This window comes from Trachemys scripta, chromosome 6, assembly GCF_013100865.1.
Source record: "Trachemys scripta elegans isolate TJP31775 chromosome 6, CAS_Tse_1.0, whole genome shotgun sequence".
NCBI lineage: Eukaryota > Metazoa > Chordata > Testudines > Emydidae > Trachemys > Trachemys scripta.
Window position 1 is genome coordinate 60,923,718 of NC_048303.1, and position 19,054 is coordinate 60,942,771.

The 19,054-nt window shown below is 38.4% G+C and overlaps 1 protein-coding gene across 1 annotated transcript in view; it reads right to left on the reverse strand.

Moving 5' to 3' along the window:
- Window positions 1-19,054, reverse strand: part of LOC117879561 (solute carrier organic anion transporter family member 4C1-like) — a 108,325-nt gene that overhangs the window by 38,385 nt on the left and 50,886 nt on the right. The window contains exons 3-5 of the mRNA XM_034774832.1: window positions 7,957-8,151; window positions 2,088-2,184; window positions 702-823 (exon numbers count right to left, since the gene is read on the reverse strand). Of these exons, the coding sequence (XP_034630723.1) occupies window positions 702-823; window positions 2,088-2,184; window positions 7,957-8,151 (414 nt within the window). The remainder of the gene's footprint in view (window positions 1-701; window positions 824-2,087; window positions 2,185-7,956; window positions 8,152-19,054) is intronic.

Here is a 19,054-nt window from a genome sequence, read left to right on the forward strand (position 1 = left end):
CTGAATCAAAGGTTGCAATGCAAGACTAATTGAGTCAGGAGGAGTTGTTGGGTGCTCAGCACTCAAAGTCAGATCATTTATTTAAACACCTAATATGGACTTGGGAGCCTAATGTGAGACACATTTTCTTTTGAAAACTTTAGCCACCACATCATTGAGGATTGCCTGCTAAACCCAGGGTTGTGAGTTCAATCCTTGAGAGGACCATTTAACGATCTGGGACAAAAATCTGTCAGGGATGGTACTTGGTCCTACTGTGAAGGCAGGGGACTGGACTCTATGACCTTTCAAGGTCCCTTCCAGTTCTATGAGATAGGTATATCTCCATATAATTACATCCCCTACTTCCCTTGCCCTCAGCCTATTTCAACTAGACCCTCAATCCTCCCCCAGTCCTATTTCCCATTAAACCTTTCAAAAACCCTCCCACAGTAAATTGTCTCCCTCCGGCCCAACAAGCCTTCTAGGATTTCACTGCTTACCTGTTACACAAGGCTTAATTAATACCCTAACTACAAGGCATTATGCCTGTTTTACAAATGGTACACTGAAAGCACAGAGCAATTAAATTATTTGCTCAACATCACGTAGTAAGCCAAGTGAATGGAACAGAACCTCAGAGTGCCCATTCCCAGTCCATTGCTCTAGCCACAAGCGCAATCTCCCTCCTAATAGTTGGTTGATTAATAATTAACATTTACCTGGTAAGTGCTTTGGAAAACACGAAAAAGGTATTATCAAAAGCCATGTTCCAAAACAGCACAAGAGAAATGCTATCCACCAAGCCCCAAGCCACCGGGGGTCATCTGGATCAATCTCTGTGCTAGAAAATATATTAATTTGGAAAATGCAGATTTAATAATGACAAACATTTTAGTAGTCACACAGAATATTGCCACAAATTATTATGGCTTTAAAAGCTATGCATTCAGTTTCTCCCATGGCACTAGGAGAAAGCCTCCCAGTACCATGCTTTTTCCTCATTGTTTTTGGGACCTATTAAATTCTATTGTTTTACTTTTTTGTATAATAAAGCACTCAGCACATTATAAATATAATCAAGTAAAAATGGAGACTCTTGAACCAGAATGTACTGGACTGACTAATAAGGGAGCAATGAAAAAACAGATTTTGGTAAGGTGCAATGTCACCACCACATCACTGATCACTAAATATACGTTTAATACTATTCAAAACAATTCTGAATATCTTTACCATCAGTGGATTTTTACACAAGGCAAATGTGAATTAGATACTAGTCCCATCATGTTGAAGTTGCACAACTTAAGTCACAAAAGTCAGGAAAATGCAAAAGCAAACAGTAACTATAACTCAGCCAAATCAGGATTGTAAGAATTGCTATATTGGATTAGTCCAATGATCATCTACTCCTGTATCCTACTGCATTTCAGTAATAGATTCTTCAACGAAATCCCCCCGTAATGGAAAATTATGCAATTACATGCCCCTGGGAGAGGTTTCTTCCTTATCCCAAGAAGTTAGTGGTTTATGTCCTAAATCATTGAGGAATGATACCCCATACAGATTTTTTTTTTATCTAATGTTACTGTGGAAATCCTGCAACATAATCCCTGAAATGAAAGAAGTGAGATCCCACTCCTCATATCACCACTAAAGGAAGTCTCTGGACAGAAAATGTTCATGTGCGGAGAATGCAGGTTTGGGCTTATTTTAAGGTTGATAAACAAAAGAAGTAGTAATCACCATCTCCAAAAGCTGGAACTAAACTCATGCTCCTGATTATCAAGGAGTAACTTTTCTCTATAGAAAAGGTTAGAGTTTAGGTCTCTTTTCTTGGAAGTCATTAGGGAAGACTAGATTGTTGCCTAACAGGTCAGAGGGTTTTTCAAAAAAGTCCACAAGAACAACAATCTTATGTTCTCTGAAGGAAAGAGCTATTATATGGAGCGGAGCTCAGCTATTTCCCCTCTCATGGCAAAATCCATAATCCTCAATGAAGCCATAGGAAGTACCCAAATATTTTAGTAGATTACCATTAGGAACAAGGGATCAATAAAAATAGAACTCTGTTGGCTGAACAGAAGAAATCTAGAACACTGCCTTGCCTTGTTTGAAGAGGGACATCAATATAGATATTAAGCAGCTGCCCTCCCAATACATAGCCAAGGGCAGGACCCAGCAATGACATGGCATAGCCAATTCCTAAAGGGAAAGAAAAAGAAGAAATGTTTTCCATTTCATGTCTCAGCAGGACATACAGTTCTAAAATGTAAGTTAAAGAAAAAATTAAGCCTGTAGATAACAGTAAAAGTTCATAGACACACAATAAAATACAAAATATAAATTCCATGGCATTTTCAGGGGAGGGAACAATCACAGTTACACTTTCAGTGTAATGATTTATAGAAATCAAAGATTTGTAGAAATCAAAATATACACTTGCCAATTATATTATTAATATCTTTAACATGATCTTTTACAACTCTTATTTATGAGACAAGGTGGGTGAAGTAATAGCTTTTATTGGATCAACTTCTGGATATTTGGGTGGCCCGTTCCATGATGCAATCTATTTCTCTGGTGGAGTGTCCTTGTTTGGTGAAGGCGGTTTTAAGTGTGTTAAGGTGAGTATCCCAGACTTTCTCCTCAGAGCATATGCTGTGCTTTGCTGTAGATAACAGATATTTTTCTGTGTTTGGGGTTGTTATTGGATCGATGAAGGTAGGTGTGGTGACCTGTGGGATTATTGTATATGATAGTCAGTAGGTTCCACTGTTGAAACTGATTGTGGTGTCCAGGAAGTTGATGCTAGTGTGGGAGTGTTCTAGAGAAAGTCTGATGAATGGATGGTGGTAGTTGAAGTTGTGGTGGAAATCTATGGGGGATTTTAAACCGTCTGTCCAGAGGATAAAAATATCATTGATATATCTCAGGTAGATCACTGGTTTCATGGTACATTTATCCAGAAATTCTTCGTGAAAGTGGTCCATGAAGAGGTTGGTATATTTGGTAGCCATCCTGTACCCATGGCTATTCCCATGGTTTGGGTAAAGTATTTGTTAGTGAATGTAAAATGGTTAGGAGTGAGGATAAAGTGGATGAGTTTGGTGATGTGTTTGGGGTGATATCTGAGGGTTGTCCATTATCTTGTAAATATTTGAGCCAGACAGCTATGCCATGATTGTGAGACATGTTGGTGTAAAGGGAAGTGGCATCCATGCTGGCAAGGATGGTATTCTGAGGGAGGCTGTTAATATTGCAGTTTATGGAGGAAGACAGTTGTGTCCTGGAGGAAACTGGCCCTTGTGTGATGAGTAGTTTGAGAATGGTTTCTAGGAGTCCCAATATTCCTTCAGTAAGAGTGCCATGGCCAGATATTATCGGTCTGCCTGGGTTCCCTTGTTTGTGTATGCTGGGAAGCATGTAGAAGGTCCCTGGGGTGCGTCATGGGAGATGAGTTTGTATAGTTTCTCTTGGAGTTGGTTGGGGAAGGAGTTGATGATATCCTTAAGTTCCTGGGTAAACTGTGGTGTGGGAGTCATCTTTGAGTTCTTTAGAGTAGGTAGTATCGAAGAGTAGTCTTTTGACCTCACTAATGTAGTCATCACTGTTGAGGACTACAATGAGGCCCCCATTGTAACTTACTAACTTTCTCTTTTTGTTCTAGGACTGCAGAGATGTTAATGGGCCATTCTCCTTGAATTGTCCCTTACAATATGAGATAGCTATTTATGCTAAACAATCTGTTCCACCTTGCCTTTTTGCTGTGATGTTCAGGGTACCTTTCCCAGACCTGAAGAATAGCTCTGTGTGGCTCGAAAGCTTGTCTTCCTCACCAACAGAAGTTGATCCAGTAAAAGATATTTCCTCATCCACCTTGTCTCTCTAAAATCCTGGGACTGATACAGCTACAACTACACTATACTGCACACACCTATTATTTAAGGCTTTCTTCTTCCTCAAAATAGTTTCAAATCTATAAAAGTAGTTTTGCCTTTACACAATGCCAGATTTATATTACTGCATGCATTTTGTCTGCAAAGAGATTTGTGTTATATGGAATAGAAATCTTGCATCCCTACTGTGTGAAAGAATTGCAGAGCAAATAGCCAAGTGCTTGAATTATATGGCTACTTCTCTCTATGTGTTTCAAAGCACTTGAACCTTGCCATTTTAGGTAGCATGTCTACTATTTTTAGCCTTAAACGTAAATGTTTTAAAGTAAAAAAATACCAGTCTGTTTGAGTGCTTAAATTATTAAGAGAACATACATGTAGCCTGGAAATTCTAAATAAAAGCATAATAGAAGTAAAATGAAAATGTACTTTATTTTTTTAAATCTACCATGACCAGAAGTCAGGTGTCTGTGTTAGCAGCTCTGGCAGCAGTAATATCCCTAACATTTGAAGCACAGTAAAGTCTACAGCTCCCTGTTTCCTTTAGATCTGATTGATTCAAGAGCAATGGCACTGTATGCTTTCAACACATCTTGCTAAATCATTGGAGAGGGAGGAGGCAGAGGCAGGGGTAGCTAGTCTCACTGAAGAGAACTCTTTTGTCCACCCAGAGAAACAACACAGACAGTTCTCTTTCCCTGCAAAGCTAGAGAGGAGAAGAACAAGCAGCATGCTTTCTTGATTTTGCCTTAGGGCAGGTCTACACTGTAAAGAGATGCTTTCTTAACTCAGGTTAGCTAACCCATATTAGTCAACTTGATTAAAATAGTAGTGAAGACACGACAACTCTTCTTTTAACTTGTATCAGCAGCTCGAGTTCATCCCTATATACTTTAACTTGAGCTGTTATGATGTCTCCAAGTTACTATGTCTTCACTGATATTTTAACCCAAATTAGCTAATCTGAGTTAACACACTTTTTTCTCTACTCAGTATAAGCATACCCTTAGTCTTTTTAGGCCTAATAGCCACAATATCAGAGTATCATAGGCACAGATGAGTACAGAGACACATATTAACTTTCAACCAAATATTCGTGGCTGATTACATAGAAAGGATTTTTGCTAAAATTCTGTATATTTTTTTCAATTTTGCTGCATCAGTGAGCTGGCCCAGCTGTGCAACTTCCTTGTAGACTGAAATTTCTGGACTGAATTTGTTAGGGATAGGACTGGTTTCTTAGCTATTCAACAGTATCTGAGTATCCCCTTAGATAACAAGGGTGAAATATTGGCCCTACTAAAGTCGGCTGCAAAACTTCCATTGACTTCAGTTGGGCCAGGATTTCTCCCCAAGTTGGTAGGTCCCTTAGATCCAGGAGACTTAGGATAAGATTTTAAGGACCTATGATCATGAATGGGAACTCATTCTAAACTCTGAGCATGTGGAGTGGGGAGTTTTACCTGCCTAATAACTGCTGGACTACATCCTAAAATATCAGCAGAAATCAAGTTACTTTCCTTTTCATACCAGATAGAACTTTGGTTTTGCTGTTTTGGAATGCACTTAAATGTAAAAATGGAAAAGAAAGAATGTAACTTAACTCTTAAAATAAATTTGGTAAATACCTAAAAAATCATGCTTGAGTGCCTTTTTATGCCTAACAAAGATTTAACTAAAAACAGATGCCTTAATTCAAAACCAAACACAATACATAATAAAACATACACTAAATCTGTCAGGAAAAGCAAAAATATCCTGTAGGCATCCTGTAATAAATTAATGCATCCCTGTGTACAGTAATAAATTATCAGCTCAAACATGGAAGGATTAACCTAGTTACTTAGCCATTTGTTGTATTTCCCTTCTAGTTTTGTTGTGTTATTAAAATAGGCTGCTTTTTAAGCTGACACTACTTTTTTCTTCTACAAGTTCACATGTTAATCTGAAGTCTAGACACGTGTCACCAACTCTTCACACACACTGTTGGCACTTTAGATTTGGTTTTAAAGCTAGCAATGAGATTTAACAAGCAGGTACGTTTTGTTTTGATTTCAAAATAAACTACTCTGGAATATTTTTGCAACACTTTCCTGCCCTACAGAGACTTGTTAAATATTCTAGTGTGGGTCACATTTTTTCCCCCTTAATCACATGAGCTGCCCAATAGACTTTAACAGGTCTGACAAAAAATAAAGAGACCAGATTAGAATACTCAGAACCACTCTTTAGAATAATTATGTAATCATAAACAATTTTGAACAACTTTCACTTTAAAGTTCAAGGTACAGTACAAGTTTAATTGACTGACTGATTAGTTTTGAGGAAATCTTGCAAAGACTTGCCTAGAGCCAGTGGAATAGGGGTTATAGATTTAAGTATTCTGGATGGAAGTTTGGAGACAGAACTGAAACCTTAATTATATCTAACTATAGAGTTAGTTACATGAACTGTCTTGTAGCAGATTAAGAGAACCTTGGGCAATTTTTCAACACAATTAATGTACTCCTTTTTTAACCTGAGGAAAGAAGTGACTGCTGAATGCACAAGTAAAATATGGTGAATGAAGAAATTCTTTGGGAAAGCATAGAGGAAGGCTTGAACCAGTGTGAAATAGAGAGGGAAAAATATGTGAGTTGCCTTGTCATAGAGTACAGTCTGGAGCAGAGGTAGTCTCTTGATTCAAAGGGTGCATTACATTAAGCTGCTGAGGAGGCACCAACCACTCACAGAAGCACCCCTCATCTTGGCACCACAACCCTAATCCCATCATGATGAAGAGGAAAAATGAGGGGCCTGGAGGTGAGCCTACCATGCATTCACCCTGCAGCAGCAGCTCCTGTTCCACGGGGCTGGTCCCAGCTCCCTGCTCTGGGCATTGCAACCCTGCATATGGGGTCATAGCACCACTCAGGTTTGCTCCAACCACCCCTCCAGCATGACGGAATTGTGGCTGGGCCAAATTTGAGCAAGTGGTATTATGGCCTTGTGTACAGGTTGTAGCACCACTCAGGTTTGTCCTGGCCATTCCTTGATCATAACGGGGGGAAATCAGGCTAATCCTGAGTGGTGCTACAACTCAGTGCACCAAGTCACAGCACCCAGAGAAGGGAGCTGGGCCCAGCCCCATGGAACAGGAGCCACTGCAGGGTGAATGCAGGGCGGTCTCGCTCTCCAGTCTCCTTCCCTATCCTGGGCTTCACCTCCAGACTGGGCTGGGAAAAATGTATGTTTGCTCCCTTGGTTTCATGATTTCTGTGGGTGCAGCTGAAACCACGAACCCATGCTAAAGCTGCCCTTGATCTGGAGAAAGACTAAAAACAGTAAAACCAGTAGCTGCATAAGAAATGCTATACAGAACACTAGACATGAGATAGTTTTAAGGGAGGATGGTGAATACTGAGTGTGCGTAAACCATCTCTTTGTTCTATGCCTGAAGTAAAGGCCTGCTCTGCCATAATCCCCATATAGAACCTTCACCTGAATTGTAGAATGTGTTATGTTCATGTGAAGCACTCCTTCTCACACTGACCAAATACTCACAAGGGAACATGATACAGCCATTAAATGATACGGTAGGATGGGGCTGCTGAATTGATAGTTTTAGCTCCTGACTCTCTTAATTTGAGAGCAGATGCCAACTTTAGCTACAGATTGTATTAAACTGCTTAAGTTTAAACTATGTTAAAACCTCAGTTTCTCATCTCATCAAGTTGGTTACATATGAAAATAAGAGGCTGGGTGAAGTGTTCAAGATACTGTGGGGTTCATCCTGACCCACCCTATTAAACAAATAAAATAGCCAGTCAGCAAATTTCCAACCTGCTGAGACAATAAGCATAGCCTTGTCTGTTTCCAAAACATCTACATGCCAACCATTACAGCAATCACTGCAAAACAATTTCTATATAAAAAAGTTGTCAGCAAGCAAATCTGTTACTTCAGCTCCTTAATGAGAAGTGTTGTGTTTACAACATTTATGATCACTTTCTACTAGCAGATTTTTTTAATTACAATATTTATAAAGTGTTCATTCAGCAATCATTTGCTACCAATTTAATTTTTAAAACAATATTACCTATGTAGAGAGAAGATTTGTGTTTTGGGACACTGTCATCAATGAAGGCTGTGCCCAAAGTGTACAGGGGAGTTCCTCCGACTCCCAGTAGCAGCTGCGCCAGGATGAAGACATAGAGGTAGTTGGAGAGTGAAGACTCTTTGCTGGTATTGCACGTGAAGTTAGCATTGCTAGTTCCTGATACTTGACAGGTATCTAAAAAACACATTTATAGAGACATTAATAAAGTACAGTTGACTGATTCATCATATAGTTTGTGCTTATAAAGGTAAGGAAGCACCATGTAATGTGCTGTAGTTAATAGCACAGGATTGCTCAACTCCTAGTCTTCTAATCCCAGCTCTCTTACAGATTTCCTGTGAGACATCAGACATGTCACTGAGCATCTCTGTGCCACAATATTCCCATATGAAAAATGAGGCTATTTCTCTACTAGAAAAATTTATAGTTTAAAACAGAGATTATTGTTTATTAATCAGTGCTCCAGCTGATATGGAGCAATACTGATAGGTACTAAGACACCCACTAGCCCTCCAATACTTAACTAAAAGTCTTAGAGATTGAGGGTAGGGGATATAAGAAAAATCTGTTTTAAAAGATTCAACCACCCACTCTTCCTCCCCTGAATAGGGCGGGGAGAAGAATTAGGTTTGTAAGAAAGTGTTCCTATTTAATAGGTTACGCCCTAGCAATCTCCCCATGACAACAAATGTCATTGATTTAACTCCTAAAATTAGGGAACTACATTACTGGGTCAAGTATCAGAGGGGTAGCCGTGTTAGTCTGAATCTGTAAAAAGCAACAGAGGGTCCTGTGGCACCTTTGAGACTAACAGAAGTACTGGGAGCATAAGCTTTCGTGGGTAAGAACCTCACTTCTTCAGATGCAAGGCAAGATACATTACTGGGATTTCTCTTACACATGCACACAGGGCAGAAGGAGGAATTGTGTTAATGCACAACTTTTTTCAGGTACCTAAAAGTTAGTTATATGTAATAGTTAGCTTTTCCTTGCTTAAATGCATTCTCTCCCCTTTTCCTTCCCTCTGGAGTATTACTGCTTTTCCACAGACATCGAACAGCCTTAATCTTATTTGACAGAATAGAACAAAAGTATGTGCAGCATTCTTTGCAAATGTCTGTATATACACACGTGCAATCCTGAAGAGGAAAAATCCCACTCATTTGACAGAATGGCTGTACTGGGTAATTCTCAGCTATTGTAAAAAATACTTACTTTACTTACAGTAAAGAGAAAGTGATATAAGTAGGTTATGTTTATCCACAGAATACAGAACAAACTTTCAGAATCATCCCTCAAGAAGCATGACTAAATACCAATTTCTACAGTGGAGTTTTATGAATTAAGCCCAAGGGTACTTTTTGACCCTACCAGTGCTAGCAAAGGAGCAATGTAGCTGGCACAGTATTTCTCTAACAAGCAAGCCATACATTCAGCATCAGAAGAGAATAGAATTTATCTAGTCATCATTCAGAACCTAACATGAATTCTTGAAGAATTAGGCAGAAAAAGCTACTACAATGAAGTCTGTCATGCTTTCCATTACAAACTCCTTTCTTACACACACACACACACACACACACACACACACACACACACACACACACAAANAGGCATGGTGGAAGGATGTAGAGTACTCAATGGCAGTAAGGCTCTTAAGGAAGCTGCCATAGGGAGACGGTCCCTCAAAGCATGCTGTAGAAAGGAAGGCAACCTCAGGGGCAGCTGGGAATAACTGGCTCTTCCCTCTTTGAAGTGGCAAATCCTTGCGCTTGGAGGGAATAATTCAGCACTAATTCCTCTAACGGCTTGTCTACATGGACCAGGAGATCGATGCGTGGCAATCAATGCATCGGCAGTCAATTTAGCGGGTCTAGTAAAGACCCGCTAAATCGACTGCAGATTGCTCTCCCATTGATTCCTGTACTCCACCTGAATGGGGAGTCGACAGGATAGTATCTCCCGTCAACGTAGCATAGTGTGGACCCCGCGGTAAATAGATCTAAGTACCTTGACTTCAGCTACATTATTCACAAAGCTGAAGTTGCATAACTTAGATTGATCTCCCCCCGTAGTGTAGACCAGGCCTCAGTGAGCATCCATATTTTAGCAAAAAGAACAGGAGTACTTGTGGCACCTTAGAGACTAACAAATGTATTTGAGCACAAGCTTTCGTGGGCTAAAACCCACTTTATCGGATGCATGCTCAGTGGTTTGAGCATTGACCTGCTAAACCCAGGGTTGTGAGTTCAGTCCTTGAGGGGGCCATTTAGGGATCTGGGGCAAAAATCTGTCTGGGGATTGGTCCTGCTTTGAGCAGGGGGTTGGATTAGATGACCTCCTGAGATCCCTTCCAACCCTGATATTCTATGATTCTATGAAAATACAGTAGGAATATATATATATATACACACAGAGAACATGAAACAATGGGTGTTACCAGACACACTATAATGAGAGTGATGTGTCAAGGTGAGCTATTACCCACAGGAGAGAAAAAAAACACTCTCTCTCGTTGGAGTATGTTTTTGGCCAAACCGTCTCTACGTAAAAGAATAAATGGACACAAATCAGATGTCAAGAATTATAACATTCAAAAACCAGTTGGAGAACACTTCAATCTCCCTGGTCACTCGATTACAGACCTAAAAGTCACAATATTACAACAAAAAAACTTCAAAAACAGACTCCAACGAGAGACTGCTGAATTGGAATTAATTTGCAAACTGGACACCATTAAATTAGGCTTGAATAAAGACTGGGAGTGGATGGGTCATTACACAAAAACTATTTCCCCGTGTTTATTCCCCCCCCCCCCACTGCTCTTCACACCTTCTTGTCAACTACTGGAAATGGGCCATTTTGATTACCACTACAAAAAAAATTTTCTCTCTCCTGCTGGTAATAGCTCACCTTAACACATCACTCTTGATATAGTGTGTATGGTAACACCCATTGTTTCATGTTCTGTGTGTGTGTGTGTGTGTGTATATATATATATATATATATTCCTACTGTATTTTCCACTGCATGCATCCAATGAAGTGGGTTTTAGCCCACGAAAGCTTATGCTCAAATAAATTTGTTGGTCTCTACGGTGCCACAAGTACTCCTGTTCTTTTTGCTGATACAGACTAACACGGTTGCTACTCTGAAATCAATATTTTAGGTTATTGTTCTCCTCCAGTAGTATTTTTGAACAGGAATAGAGAATTAGAAACATTTTTAGCCCTTTTAATTAATGCAAAATAATCCAGGTTTTTAAGCAATAAATCTTGTGTTCTTTACCATAAAAAAGATCTTTTGGCATTTGAAAAGATATTAGCAACAGCACATGAATACAATTCAATATGTTTCAAAGCCTTTTTTATGGAAGTGTATGTAGTTTTTCTATCTAAAGTCAATTGACTTCAGGCTAACTTTAGACAAAATGAATACATACAATGTCTCTAAAACTTCATTCTGTAGTACATGAAGTGTTATTTTTATAGCAGGATACATTGTAAAGATTTTACTTTTACAGCTCATAAGTACTGCAATATCTCCTCATATGTGATGACCCAGAATATATTTGTAATTATACATTAATGCTAGATAAACACAGCAAATAGATAAAGTTTATCCAAGTTCTCGCGAATTGAAAGATAATCTCACTGGTATACCAATTGAATTATTTTATATATATGAACAGCAGATAGTGTCTGGCATTACTCAAGACCAATAATCAAGACAGTCCTTGACTCAGAGAGAGCTAATAATCTAGAAGACAGACCTAAGAGACACAAGATGTCCTCAGAGATCCAAAAGAACAAACTACTTAAGATACTTATGTTAAAAAAAAAAATTGGCCTATTTTTCACTCCTCCTTTCCCCAACTTCCACCATCCATGTGTGAATGTCATGGAGAAGTAGGTTCTTATGGAAGACTAATGAAAAAAATGGGGCTTGAGACAGACTAGATCATTCCACACACAAAGGCAAGATAGGAGAAAACCACAATGACAGGAGTGGGCAAAGGACACAAAGGGATGTTGGTATCATTGTTGGATATAGTTATATTAACATCAAAAAAGTAAATTAAACACAAAAGAGGATACTAAAATCATTAAATTTAGATTTTTGGAAGGCACATTAGAGTGCACAATACTTATAGCTGTGCACAAGAGAGATAAATGAAAGACTGCAGATCATATGCGGTTTCCCATTACGTGCACATAAATTTTGGCCAAGAAAACTTAAACGGAACTTTTATTACACCATGAACTAGCATTTGGAGACAAGTTCTTCCCTTTCGAAGATTCACATGCCTAAAGTTCCTAGCATCAGAATATTTCTATGTGAACAGGGCAAAGGAATGTACACCACAACTGTTCTTTGCTTTCTTTACTTTTGGGAGAACTGTCTATGTAGTCAGTCTAGCCAAAACCCAGCCAAACAGGGATATCTAAATGTAATTTTCTGTCTTAAGTACATTGTTTTGTTTGTCCATTACAGATGCTGTTTTGTGGTCAATTCTTTAAAGAACATCATCATAAGCTGTGATCTTCATTACAGTAAGAACAATTTCCATTTGAATTCCCAGGATTCCAATAGCTTAAGCAATATATACATTTCACTATTTGGTAATGCACAATAATTGCCTCTAAATATATCCATTTAACTATTGCAATAAAAATATTTAATCTATCAATAAAACCTAAATTGATATTTATTAAAACATTTACAAAAGGGGAGCCAAGGTCCTGGGCTTTTTTAGGAAAATATTTGGATTACTCTGCTTATATCAAAAACTGTGTTTTTATTTGCAACCATCTGCCATACAATGACACACATTTTTTATTTATGGGATATTGCTAAAAAAAATATAGTTTTGTGCCAAGCACATCCTGAAAATTTACCCAAATGAACATCAAGATGTTCACCATAGTTATTTGGTTTTAAATAAATTTACCCTCAAGTCACTTTTTTTAAAAAAATGGAACTACTTTACAGAAAATTTGCAGCTTTTTTAATATCTTAAGGCACATTAACCATTTTCATAGGTTACTAACTCCTACACTTATTTCACACAATGAGGCTTACATAATGTTTAGCAATTTGACACTAAATCTAATTGCATTTAGAAACTTGTCTTTAGGAACAGGAATGTGCCATTCCTATTGAGGGAGAATGAAGACTGGGAAAAAGAGGGGTGTGATTGGGAGGAAAGCAGGGAGTCATTTTCACTAACATTTGGTTTTGTTTTCTTTCTTTTTGTAAAAAACTTAATGATTGTGAACATTGAGAGACCTAGAGAATGAAGCCCTCACTTTCACACACAGCTTTGAGTAGGCAAAGCTAGTGCAAGCTTCTCCACAATGCTCAATCAATAGGATTCATCCCTTTTCTAGAAAGGCCATCATGAAGCTAAGAGGGTGTTCTTTCTCCTGCTTCTATGAATTTGTGGTTTTTCTAATGACACTGCTGAGAAATGGAGAGGAGGCAGAAATGAGGGAAGGGGTTTAAAACCATGTAGTAGCAGTTTTGTTTACTTACTAAACTGATTTCACATAGGCCACTAAACAATCCAAAAATGAATTTTCACCCAGATCAGATTGGCAGGGACCTTCATGGGGGTTTACCTTTTTCTGCAGTATGGGACATGGCATAAATGGGCCACTTGCTGGTTTTAACTAGAGTAAATGGTGGATGCTCTGTATATTTTGTCCCAAGTAATTCTGTTGCCTCATAATATGAAAAAGCTATACAATATTTAAGGCTATGGATAGATGTTCAACCAACCATGTTCAATCAAGTACTACTCTATATATTTTTTCTAGTGCTTAGAAGTAAAGCTCACATCTTTAAACCCATGGCCTTCAGCTTCAAATGATTCCTTAGTAGGAAGCTGATGAAGCACAGTAGGACACAAAAAAGTCCATCAGCTGAGCGGATAAGTAGAGATCAGGAGATATTCAAACAGTGTGGATGGCTGGAAGGTACTTAATGTAAACAAAATCAATAAGTATTTTGCCACTATATGACAAGCTATCACTAGCAATTTTTTTAGTAGCCTTCATCCTTTATGCCTTCAAGCTCACTGAATCACCTGCATAATTACAGAATGCATATATTATTGTATAATAATCAAGGAATGTATTTTAAATTGTGATTCTGAGCTCTTCATAGGACTGAGTTCTGCATGTAAGTTTCTTTTTCCATCTCCATCCTTGATAAGTAAAAATGCTGCAATCTAATGACATATGGTCTGTGTCATTGATTGTGAACTCACTAGGAACATATCTCCTTCACAGTCGGTTGGCTCTTCTGAACTTGCATGCCCCCAGGATGCTTTATCCTGACTGTTAGTCTTAGTGCTCCAGTTTTGTATCTTCAGAACCACAGGAGTAGACTATGTTATAATGATATTATTTACACCTTCATAGTTAAGGTTATCAGCATTTCTAATAGGAGTCATTTTTCAGGAATTTGTGACTCAACCATCAAAGTTTCACTCAGCTCGCTGGCAAGTATGTATGTACTAAAAATGTGCAAGAGGGTATGTGTGCTGGAAGTGCTTTTATATTTATTCAGTCAGGAATGTCACATGGCACTCCTTATCAGTAAATCACTGAGTTAACACACACACCTTGAATAGTTAATAATGAGTACAGATTATAGATTGTATTCTGAAGAGAGAATTTAAAATTGAGACTAAACCAAGATAAATTACTTATTTTAAGTAATCAGCCAACCTTTGTGAAAATCCTACAGCTAGTTTTATTTGCCAGTTTTTACTGCCTTTTCTCCCTCATAATTCAAAAGCAGCACCATCATCACTGCACTACACCTACATCTTGAAGAGACTCTTGAGATTACAGTGCTGCCCCATGGAATAGTTCAATATACGCTTTCTTTATGTTTAAACCCATGATATCCCCTTGGAAGGTCATCCAGAGTTCTGAATTGCTTACAGATGCAAAATGCAATGTCTGATAACAGAGCTATCATAACATTTCATTACAAAACTAAACAAATAATGAAAAAAAAAAACAATTAAGACTACAGAGACCTGCCACACTATGTTCCAAGTAATTTCTTATATATAAAACACTGATTAGAAAGAAGAGTTGAAATCATCCCTCCTCAGTCCCATCTTTTATTTGGTAGATTTGTTAGGTTTTTCTTTTTATACATCTGTGAATTTAGTGTTTTTGAAAGGTATTTATAATATAGAGCACAGAAATTAGAAGTCCCACAGCCATAGAAAAGATACACCACTCCAAAGTATCCCAGCTGTAAACTGCAGCTAACATGGTATCTGGGGTAAGAAAAGGTCAGGGGCAAGAGAATAGTTCATTCTCTATTCCCCTTCAGTTCCTGGTGTCCTTTTTGAGTATTCTAAAAAGGTAATCAATTGATGCTAGTTTTGGAAGTAGTTTTTGGAATGAAGACATTTGTCCACTAAGAAGAGATCTGAGAAATTTGACTTAAGCCACATACAATATTAATATTAATTAAATACTATTTTAAATAATTGGCCATGCTGAAGATGGGTAACTTAGTTCATTTGAATTTATACTCTTTGATTCAACATGCACATATTTAATAACGAAGACAAGAAAAGCCATCCTAGAATTTCCTAGTTTCAATTATAAGCATTTTAAAGCAGTGGTTCTCAAATTAAGGCCGCTGCTTGTTCAGGGAAAGCCCCTGGTAGGCCGGGCCGGTTTGTTTACCTGCCACGTCCGCAGGTTTGGCCAATCGCAGCTCCCAGTGGCCGCAGTTCACTGCTCCAGGTCAATGGAAGCTGCAGGAAGCAGCGCGGACTGGGAGGCGTACTGGCGCCGCTTCCTGCAGCCTGCATTGGCCTGGAGTGGCGAACCGCAGCCACTGGGAGCTGCGATCGGCTGAACCTGCGGACGTGGCAGGTAAACAAACCAGCCCAGCCTGCCAGGGGCTTTCCCTGAACAAGCAGCGGCCCGAGTTTGAGAACCACTGTTCTGAAGTACTTATATTGCCCTTATCACCACAGTGTCTGAGTATCTCAATTTTTTTTAAGTTTAGCTATCATCACAACACTCCTATGAAGTAGGGGAGCATTATTGTCCATTTTACAGATGGAGAACTAATGCACAGAGAGGCTAACTGACTTGCCCATGGTCACAGAGGAAGTCTGTGGCAGAGCTGGAACATGACCCCTCATCTCCCATGGTCCTAGCTAGTACCCTCACCATTGAACACCTCCATCACACTAAGTGCACACATAATTAATTGGGAAGGGTAGAGATTGGGAAGATTGGCATCAATGATTGTTTTTAAACTAACTGACCAGAACAGACCGTTAAATACATTATATCTAAAATTCCAATATTTTAAATTTCTCAGGTGACAAAGGAGACATCTGACATGGAGTTTTAGAAGGATATTTAATCCTGTATTTAAATTTATGTATAGTTTATATTGCAATGTTTACATTAAGCAGGGAATGACATGATGCAAATCACTGGAATCTATTTAACTGTAAAATAAAACAACTTACAATAAGAAGACAGGCCACTAGAGGGAGCTCCTAACTTAGTCTATCAATACCTGTAACACTGTTCCAGGTACTTCGGCTCTATCCCCCACACCCCCCCCACCCCCCCCCCCCCCCCCTTTTTTTTTTTTTTGGCATGCTTCAGACCCAGGTAACTTAAACCCGCTATTCCAATAAAAAGGCAATTACCCTAGACCATTTTAAAGTTTACTTGTTTGAAAACTTCTAAACAAGGTCACAGATTCTGGATTTTATCTGGAAATTCTTTTCTTTTGCTATTTATAGAAAGCTGAAATTTATAATTTTTGTTTCACTTTGAGTTAAGAAATTGTTTTAATCCATTTCCATATACAATATGTAGGTATGAAGGACAGAATATCCAATGGATCGTGTTAGCTTTATATTCTCTCTCTCACACACTCTCACACACACACACACACACACTCCCTCTATTAAACACACAGGGCAAGGAGCACTCAAACTTCTGATTGTCTAATATCAAATCTGAGGTAGTTTGCAAACTTAGCAACAGGAGTTTTAGCCTGGGTGTTGGATTCTTGTTTTAGCTACTTTTCTAACTAGATTGTTTCCTGATTCCTAGAATTCCACTTAAACTGTATCAAGTGTTTACTTAAGCAAAGTATATTATGTATTTTATTTCTCTTTAGCTTTATATCAGTAGTATAAACATTATTGCTATTGCAAAAGAAAGCATAAGAATTATTGATAAGCCAATTAGAGGAGCCTGTGTTTTGCTACGGTAACAACATATTACCTTAAAAAGTCCTCTAATGTGTTCTGCAGTTGGCTGAAATATGCCCAGATTTAATTTCAGTGTGAAGATTACTTCAGCATACAAATGCAAATATGATATACAGATATTTAAAGAAATAAATCAAAAATTTGCTGTAAGTATTAGAAGTCTTTTTAAATAAATAAAACCTCACATTGTCTGGGGATATAAGTTTGAAGAAGTGTCTCATGGGGCTTGTATATCTCTCAGATCCAAAATTCACGGAAATTGATGGAAATACACTCAACCCCAATGACCTTTGCATCAGGTCTTCAGCAAAGGAAACTGAAGAAGTCCAACAAATGTTCCACCACCAACCAGGAGGAGGAGAAGTGTTTTATTAGAACAGTGGATCTCCAGCTTTCTGAAATTAAAGAGCTGTCTTTCATTTTTTAAATAAGATAAAATTGAAATTCACCTCAAAATACTCTCATACAGGGAAAAATCCAAACACTTTTTGGACCCTTTGTCCCAAACAATAGCTCTTCACATACTCAGCAAGTGCCGAAGAGCCCAATTTCAGGAAGGCTGCATAAGCACGCTTCCTTTATTGCAAACCATGGGATTTGAGATAAAGTGAATATTCTCAGGGATCCAAGCAGTATTCACAATGATGTTTCTCATTTTGCAGCATCTTTGATTTTAGCTGCCCCCACGCTTTTACATTTGTGCAAAGTCTCATTACATAGAATATATATAATTTTTTACTTGAAAATACAGGTAGTCCTCGACTTTACAATGTTTAACTTATGACGAATGGCACTTATGACATTTCTGAATTGACACTCTGATTCAACTTAGGACAATTGGTTTAGACTTTATGATGCTTGGTCCCACAATGAAGTGGATTACGGTTACGAGTTATGATGTTTCGACTTACGATGCAATTTTCAGGAACCAATTGTATCGTAAGTCTGAGGACTGCCTGTAAAACATATTATGTTTGTGGCCATGGCCATTATTACTAGCCACTTAAGATTAACACACACACACTTCAAGTCAGCTTATACACTGCACTACCATCAAGATCAGAATTTGAACTGATCATCAATCTTTTGACTCTGCTAGCCTAAAGAAGTAGGAAGAATCCCAGAGGTGGTGATATCAGCCCACCTGACAGAATGTTTTGTTGCTACCATGGTATCCCTTCTGGCTAATTTAGAGTAGGTTAAAAACAATTTCCAGTTCCTGAAAGGGAGTTTGTTCCTAATTTTGTCTGGAAGATAGCAATAAAACATAAGCTTACAGCAAGAGAAAGAAATGCTTTTAATGGAAGTCTGGTGATGTGATCCTGTATCAGATTGGGGAGGAAAGAGTTTAAATGAACTCCATTTACTTGCCCCCTAAAATTCCAGAAGAACTCCCAGTGATGTTATTTTCTTAGTGTTAGAGGTAGGGAGGAAAGAGGCCTAGTTGTCTGTAGGGGTACTTTATTTTAGGAGTTTGTCAGCATTTGATTATTTACATAAAATGGTGAATTAGATATCAAATTCAGAAGTTGGGAAGCACCAACAAACTGGTGTGATATGTTCATGGTGGCAGATTTCAGATCTGGGGCAAAAAATCAGTACTTGGTCCTGCTAGTGAAGGCAGGGGGCTGGACTCAATGACCTTTCAGGGTCCCTTCCAGTTCTATGAGATAGGTATATCTCCATATATATTATATTATATTATTTAGCATGACTTAGAAAGAACAGAAAATTTGTTTGATTTTTTGTTTCAGACATCTGCCTCCTCCTGTGCTGCAGCAGGTAAACTAGGCTATT